The sequence below is a fragment of the Macadamia integrifolia genome, chromosome 12, assembly GCF_013358625.1.
Source record: "Macadamia integrifolia cultivar HAES 741 chromosome 12, SCU_Mint_v3, whole genome shotgun sequence".
Taxonomy (NCBI): Eukaryota; Viridiplantae; Streptophyta; class Magnoliopsida; order Proteales; family Proteaceae; genus Macadamia; species Macadamia integrifolia.
This window is the reverse complement of record NC_056568.1, coordinates 24,865,698-24,873,562: the sequence shown is the minus strand read 5'-3', so window position 1 is coordinate 24,873,562 and position 7,865 is coordinate 24,865,698. Positions and strand designations below refer to the sequence as shown.

The window sequence follows — 7,865 nt, the reverse complement described above, 5'->3', positions numbered from 1 at the left end:
AAAATCATAAATGGGAGAGAGAGGAAGGCATAAATGTTATTTATACCTTGGCTAATAAATATCTTCTAAAGGCCTATTTGGTTTTGCCCATTTTGAACCAAAACACATTAAATCGTGATACCGTCCAAAATAACTGACATTATCGGGCGTATGGGGTCTCATTAAGACAAGGAATCTGAATTACGCGTACTCACTCGAGTTGGGCTTACTGGGGCCCGCGTTACCCTTACAGGTGGGTCACACTGGTGGGCCTCGCCCCTACCAGTTGGCCAAAACAAAGCCAACCTTACAGTATTTTTGGGAGAAAAGTGGAATCTTATGTGTATCTTGCTCTCGCCATGTGTTGTGGACTAAGTTCTTTTTATTCAAATATGATAATATACCTTACCTATTCGTATATGGCCTTGTGATATATGCAAGGGCACGACTTAGGTGTGCGAATCACATTGGGTACTGGCTCAATCTTATTCGACCACCCCGCATTTGACATCACCCTTGCTGTCATGCACCATAGGGCACCCTGTAAAACCAAACCGAACCAGTTGGTCAATAAATCGGGTTTAGAGAGCAAGGCTCTACAAACAGAGCTTCTGTTGTGAAGGTTTTGGATATAAGAAGATGGTAGATTCTTTGAATTTAACTATGATTTATAATGGGTTCTTCATTGAATTTTCTTGAAGATTTACCTTTCATGCAAATTTTTCCTGGAAACAAATAGAGCAAGAGAATATTTTGTTTGCCTCAGAAAAATAATTTTATCACCAGAACATGGTGAATTAGTTATCTCTACAATTCCTTCTTGACCAAGAGCCCTCCAGTGTCTACCCAGTTATTCTGATTTGGTTTTAACTGATTAAGAATGTCCACAAGAGAGAGATAAAGGAAGAAGAGGGAAGGGGTTCGTAGCGGCACCTGAATGGAGACGAAGAGAGAGGAGGAAGGAAGAAGAGAGGAGGGATTCGCAATGATGAACGAAGAGAGAGAGAGAGGAGGAAGAAAGAAGGGGGAGAAGAAGAAGAAGAATAAAAGAAGGAAAAAAAGAAGTCAGTCGCCCCCTCAATTTAACTTGAATCTTGAGTCTGATAGTTCATCAGTTGCTTCTTCAGAAGAGCTTTTAGAATCTATGGCATTTTTGCCTGACAATAAGATGGATTCAGATGAGGGAAAATCAATTCTTCATATTTCAGACTAGCATGTAACCTCTTTAGTTGATCTCTCGGAAGAGTTAATGGAGGAAGAGACAGAGAAGCCAATCCAACACGTTGAAAATATAGAGGAAACTTCAGATTTGAAGCAAAAAAGAGGAGCTTTATTGGGAAGATGCTCAAGTTTTTGCTTGGCGTAGGTTGAAGAATCACAATATTAGGTTTGCTCCTTATTTTCTTCGCTCAGCCGATTGGAAAATGCAACCTAATGCAATGTGATCTCGTTGTTCTTTTTGATTATTCCAAATTTGATTGTCCCAATAGTACTTCAGCTGTTGACCCTATTTTGATTGGCATCTTTGTCTTGTAATTTTTTTTCCGTTTAGAGTTTAATATATTTACTTATTCATCCAAAAAGTGGAAAAAAATCGTCTGCAATTCCGATCTCGTACAATTTCGTGAAATACCACCTTCAGGGGGTGACACGTGTATTGATACCAATGCAATGGTCCAGATCTGATTTAAATACCTTTTCACTGATTTAATGTTTTATTAGTTGTACCAGATCTGGGCCATTGTGCTGGTATCAATACACGTATCACCGCCTGAAGGTGGTATTACATGGAATTATATGAGATCGGAATTACAGACGATTTCAACCCCCAAAAAACAGGACGAAGGACAAGAAAATAAGGGTTTCGGTTTTGACCCGACAACCACATCTTTTTCGTCCTCAGTTGTCGGATCATTTTACGCCGCATGTCAACGAACGATGACATCTCCGCCACGTCAAGTCTCCACCAGATTAATTCGGGTGAAGCAACACCTTTTGAGCTTTTGGCTTGCTTTGCAGGTCGCCTCCACAGATTAATTCGAGTTTCATCAAATCATGGAAGCTCTGCTATGCAAAAAGATTGGAGATCCAACTGTCCCCATCTCAGAGTCGTCACCGATCACCTTTTCCGCCTCTCATCCCATCCCACCTTTGACTTCTCCGACCTCCATCAGAATACGTGTCAAAGCTACCAGCCTCAACTATGCCAATTACCTGCAGATACTGGGGAAATACCAAGAGAAGCCTCCTCTCCCCTTCATTCCGGGCTCTGATTACTCCGGTGTAGTCGAAGCTATTGGAAGCCAAGTCTATAAATTCAAAATCGGCGATAGGGTTTGTTCCTTTGCTGCCCTTGGGTCTTTTGCTCGATTTATCGTTGCCGATGAGAAGGACCTGTAAGTAGACGCCCAATTCTCTTCTTTCTTGTGATGAAACAATGTTGAAATAATTGGATTTTCCTTATATTCTTCGTTTTTCCCTCTTACTCAATTTTATACGTGATGTGGATGGTTCAACTTCTTTGGTTCTGGTAATATTGAAGAAAAATAAATTATAACCATTATTACCTTACTGATACAGTTCATATGATCCTTAACACCGTTTCATTGTGTTGGAAAGAGGTCTTTTAAGATTGAATTCTTTTTTAGGAGGTTAGAAGAAAAACTGTAGTGAGGCAGATTTTGACATTAGAACAAAATGACTATATTAAGGAAAAATACTACTTTCTTGTTAAGTAAAGAGATTTTTTTTCCTTCTTACTTTCTTAATAGTGTAAAGAACAATAATGTTGCAGAAATGAATTCTTTTTACAATGGATACGGTTGACTAACTATGTATCTGGTACTTCTATTTTTAATTGTCTTGGGAAAATTGAAGGTTTTTAGTTCCAGATGGATGTGATCTGGTTGATACTGCGGCACTTCCTGTTGCATTCGGAACTTCGCATGTGGCTCTTGTTCATAGAGCGCAATTGAGCTCTGGTCAGGTATTGATTACGGAGCTATCTCATTGTTGTGCTCTAATGCCTTTTATGCTTCTTTATGGCAATATGGCTTGATGTTCGACAAAACTGTAGGTTTTGCTTGTTCTTGGTGCGGCCGGTGGTGTAGGTGTGTCGGCTGTACAGATTGGAAAGGTCTGCGGTGCCACTGTTATTGCCGTTGCTAGGTGCATTTTTTAGTCTTCCCTTCAATGATCCTCTTTATACTTGTTAATATTAGTTGCCAATATTGACTTATGTATATGGTAATAAATGTTAGCACAAGGTAGCTTCAACTGTACCAATGACTTTCATGTATTGCTCCAACTATACCAGTGACTTTCATGTATAGTTTCATGTATAAATGTACTACTCTCTATAATGAAAATCACACTGAGATTTACAATCTTCTATCATTTCTATCATGGTATCAGAGCGTTAAGCTCACCTTGTATCTCCGCTTCGAAAAGTGCCGGTGGTAGCATCCTGCCTATAAAATATGCTACTCTTGCACCCAGTGTCATTCTCCGACTAATCGGACTTCAACTCCCGATCATTGCAAGCATTCATGACCCATCAAGTTCTTGAGGCTTTGAGTTTTACATCTGCCCATCCCCTTGTTGGGATCTGAGTTTTGCACGGTTGTCGCCACAGGTCCTTGTCCTTGCAAAGATTTCTCTGATTTCATCATCTGCGTTGCTGAAACCTCAACCGTGCCCTATATACTTCCTTTAAATATAGGAAGTATATACTGCTAACCTGTCCCTACCTAATACATATTTAATTCCAAAACTTAGCTTGAATCTTACCTCTGTAGGACAGTTGTGTGATCTTGGTTTTCATGTTCATTTCTCTGCCAATGGTTGCTATGTGCAGGATCCTCAGATAGGACAGACTCTTGGGACAGGCTGTAAAGTGGGACGCCTGTTTGAACTCACATCTTTCTGCCTCCCCTCCTTCATTTAGTCTACAGCCGCTATGACACCCAGTACACCTCTGAGCATTTGGCATTCTCGACTGGGTCATCCTTCTCTAAGTCGGTTACAAAATCTAATTTCTAGTGGCCAGTTAGGTTCCGTCCAGAATGAATCTCTTGATTGTCAACCATGTCAATTGGCAAAACAAACTGCCTTACCTTTTAATAACAGTGTCTCACCTTCCTCATCACCTTTTGATTTAATTCATTCTGATGTATGGGGCCCGTCTCCAAATAGTACCATAGGGGGATCTCGATACTTTGTTATTTTTGTTGATGATTATTCTCGCTATACTTGGCTTTATCTTATGCGAAATTGATTTGAGTTACCTCAAATCTATTATAATTTTGTCAAATGATCAAAACTCAGTTCTCTTCCAACATTAAAATCTTTCGCTCTGAGATTGCCATGGAATATCGAGAGACTCACTTTCTTGATTTCCTTCTCAAAAATGGTACTATTCCTCATCGTTCCTGTCCCAGCACCTCTCAACAAAATGGTAGGGCCGAATGTAAACATCGTCATATGTTGGAAACTATTCGTGCACTACTTCTTTCCTCATGTCCTGAACGATTTTGGGGGGAAGCTTCCCTCACAGCAGTTCGTTGTATCAACCGCCTACCTTCACCAGTCATTCAACATCAGTCTCCATTTGAACGCACAAAGTTAGAGCCACGTTCTCGTCTTTGTTGCTTCCTGGGGTATGGCATTGAACACAAAGGTTATCGATGTTGAGATCCCATTTCTAATCGTCTTCGCATCTTTAGGCATGTTACCTTTTGGGAGCATCGCATGTTTTCATCCATATATTCCTTTCACACCTCTATTACTTTTGCCTCTCCATACTTCTCAGTAATACCATTGACCTCTTTCCTGATGATTCCCTTGAAAGTTCATCTTGTGAACTCATACCAGCATCACCACATGCATCTCTGGATCCAAATGTACTTGACCTGTCTGAAGGTTCTGCAAGTTCCTCTACATCTCTCAAGCCCTCTGCCTCACAACAAGACTCACACCCTATTCGTCACTCCACCAAGGAGAGAGCATTACCTGTTCGTCTTCGTGATTATCATTGCTTTTCGACCATTAGTTCTCTCCATGAGCCTCAAACCTACAGTGAAGCATGTTCTAATCCTCTTTGGCAACAAGCAATGAAAGAAGAACTTCAAGCTCTAATTAAAACTCACACTTGGGATTTCCTTCTGATAAAAAGGCCATTGGATGTAAGTGGATTTACAAAGTTAAGACACATTCTGATGGGTTCATAGAGCATTATAAAGCGCATCTTGTGGCAAAGGAATTCACCCAGGAATATGGCATTGACTATGAAGAGACCTTTGCTCCTGTTGCCCGCCGTACCACTGTTCCCAGTCTGTTAGCAGTTGCTGTTGTTCGCCATTGGCTGTTGTTTCAGATGGATGTGAAGAATGCCTTCCTTAATGGAGTTCTTGAAGAGGAAGTATATATGCAACCACCACCAGGATATGATCATCCTCTTCATCATGTATGCCGTCTACGTCGAGCATTGTATGGTCTCAAACAGGCTCCTCGTGCTTGGTTTGCGAAGTTTAGTAGCACTATTAACTAGTACTCCTTTACACCAAGCGTATATGATAATGCACTTTTTCTTCACAGATCTACAAAAGGCACCATTATTCTGTTGCTCTATGTGGATGATATGATTATTACTGGTGATGATTCTGTTGGCATCTCATAACTAAAACAGTTCTTTCACCAACAATTTGAGATAAGGATCTTGGATCTCTTAATTATTTCTTGGGTCTTGAGATCTCCTCTGGGTCTAATAGTTACTCTCTTTCTCAGGCCAAATATGCATCTAATCTCTTATCTCGTGCTGGATTGACTGACAACAAGATTGCTCCTACTCCTCTCGAGCCAAATGTCCGGTTGACTCCTACTGATGGCACTCCTCTTCAGGATGCAACTCTATATCGACAGTTAGTTGGGAGCCTTGTATATCTCATAGTTACTCGTCTTGATATTGCTTATGTAGTGCATCTCGTCAGTCAATTTATGTCTGCTCCTCGGTCAATCCATTATGCTGCCATACTTTGTTTTTTACGCTATGTCAAAGGCACAATATTTCATGGTCTGCATTTTTCTAGTCACTCCTCTCTAGACTTATGTGCCTATTTTGATGCTGATTGGGCTGGAGACCCCACTGGTCGACGATCCACTACTAGCAACTGCTTCTTCTTAGGCGATTCTCTTATCTCTTGACGCAACAAGAAGCAAACTGTTACATCTCGCTCCAGTACGGAAGCAGAATATTGTGCCATTGCAGATACAACCTCTGAACTTCTTTGGTTAAAATGGCTACTCAAAGACATGTCCGGTGCCACTATTCTTAACTGTGATAATAGAAGTGCTATCCAGATTGCTCATAATGATGTCTTTCATGAACGTACCAAACATATAGAAAATGATTGTCACTTTGTGCGTCAACTTCTTGTTCGTGGTATTCTTCGCCTCGTACCAGTTACATCTTCTGATCAAATTGCCTATATCTTCACCAAATCTCATCTGCCAGGATGTTTCAGCAATCTAGTTTCCAAACTCAAGTTGGGATCAACTCTCCCACCTTAAGTTTGAGGGGGGATGTTAATATTAGTTGTCAATATTGACTTATGTATATGGTAATAAATGTTAGCACAAGGTAGCTCCAATTGTACCAATGACTTTCATGTATTACTCCAACTGTACCAGTGACTTTCATGTATAGTTTCATGTATAAATGTACTACCCTCTATAATGAAAATCACACTGAGATTTACAATCTTCTATCATTTCTATCAATACTATATTGTTCAATGTTGAGACACCAAATCTAGGAGAGATTATGATTCTGGACTGGAACATATTATGCATTTCAGGGGAGATGAGAAAGTAAAGTTTCTCAAATCATTGGGTGTGGATCGTGTTGTTGACATAAACAAGGGAAGCATTATTGAAAGTGTGAGGGAGTTCCTGAAGTCAAGAAATCTCAAAGGGGTTGATGTTCTATATGATCCAGTTGGAGGCAAGCTTATGAAAGAAAGCATGAAACTGCTCAAATGGGGTGCTAAAATTTTGGTCATAGGATTTGCCAGTGGAGAAATCCCTGTGATCCCAGCAAATATTGCTTTGGTTAAGGTACTCCTACTGATTTTCTGGAATTTAAATCATGTAAAAATGCTTATCTGTTTGTTGTCAGGATATTATCTGTTTTTGGGAAAAGGCTCGAGTAGTTTTGTTGCTAGTCATTTAAAGTCAAAGTTCTTAGTTAATCTTAATGTAGTAAAGCTTAAAGTTAAACATTTTAAAATTCAATTCAGTACATATAAAATGTGGCCACTCTTGCTCACTGGTTCAAGGCTTAAATAGGTCCCTACAAAACTTTCGGGGACAGTTAGTTAGGTTCTTGAAAGTTTGGAACTTGACCATCGTAGTGTTTTTGTAGTTCATTTATATTTCTCAAAACTCAAGAAATGGTACGCTGTATACTTCATGAAATCAAGAGTAGAATTCAAGTCTCAAACCTTGGAATAAACGTGGAAACCATGTTTTTGTATCTTGCTTTTTTAGGTTATGTATTGTGTGCTCATTTCTCTGTGACAAATATGTTTATGAGGCTGCAGTGCTTTGGTTCTGATTTTTTCTGGACTTGTTTGTTACCTCTCAGAACTGGACAATACATGGGCTGTACTGGGGGAGCTACAAGATACATCAACCTGGTGTTCTTGAAGATTCTATGGAGGAGTTACTTTCTTGGCTAGCAAGGGGCTTAATAACCCCCCATATTTCTCATACCTGTGCTCTATCTGAGGTTGGGTCCTTTTGTAACCTTTATTATTATTATTTGTTTTGTTTCTTTTGGTTACTCGTTTCAGTTTGTCTTCTTTCACACAAACCCCCCCCCCCCCCCC

General features: G+C 40.0%; 1 protein-coding gene across 1 annotated transcript in view; it reads left to right on the top strand.

The window, feature by feature from the left end:
- The first annotated feature begins 1,935 nt into the window (after positions 1-1,935).
- LOC122058294 (quinone oxidoreductase-like protein 2) overlaps positions 1,936-7,865 on the top strand; it is an 8,341-nt gene continuing 2,411 nt past the window's right edge. The window contains exons 1-5 of the mRNA XM_042620913.1: positions 1,936-2,375; positions 2,857-2,965; positions 3,056-3,147; positions 6,834-7,092; positions 7,622-7,765. Of these exons, the coding sequence (XP_042476847.1) occupies positions 2,035-2,375; positions 2,857-2,965; positions 3,056-3,147; positions 6,834-7,092; positions 7,622-7,765 (945 nt within the window). The 5' untranslated portion in view covers positions 1,936-2,034. The remainder of the gene's footprint in view (positions 2,376-2,856; positions 2,966-3,055; positions 3,148-6,833; positions 7,093-7,621; positions 7,766-7,865) is intronic.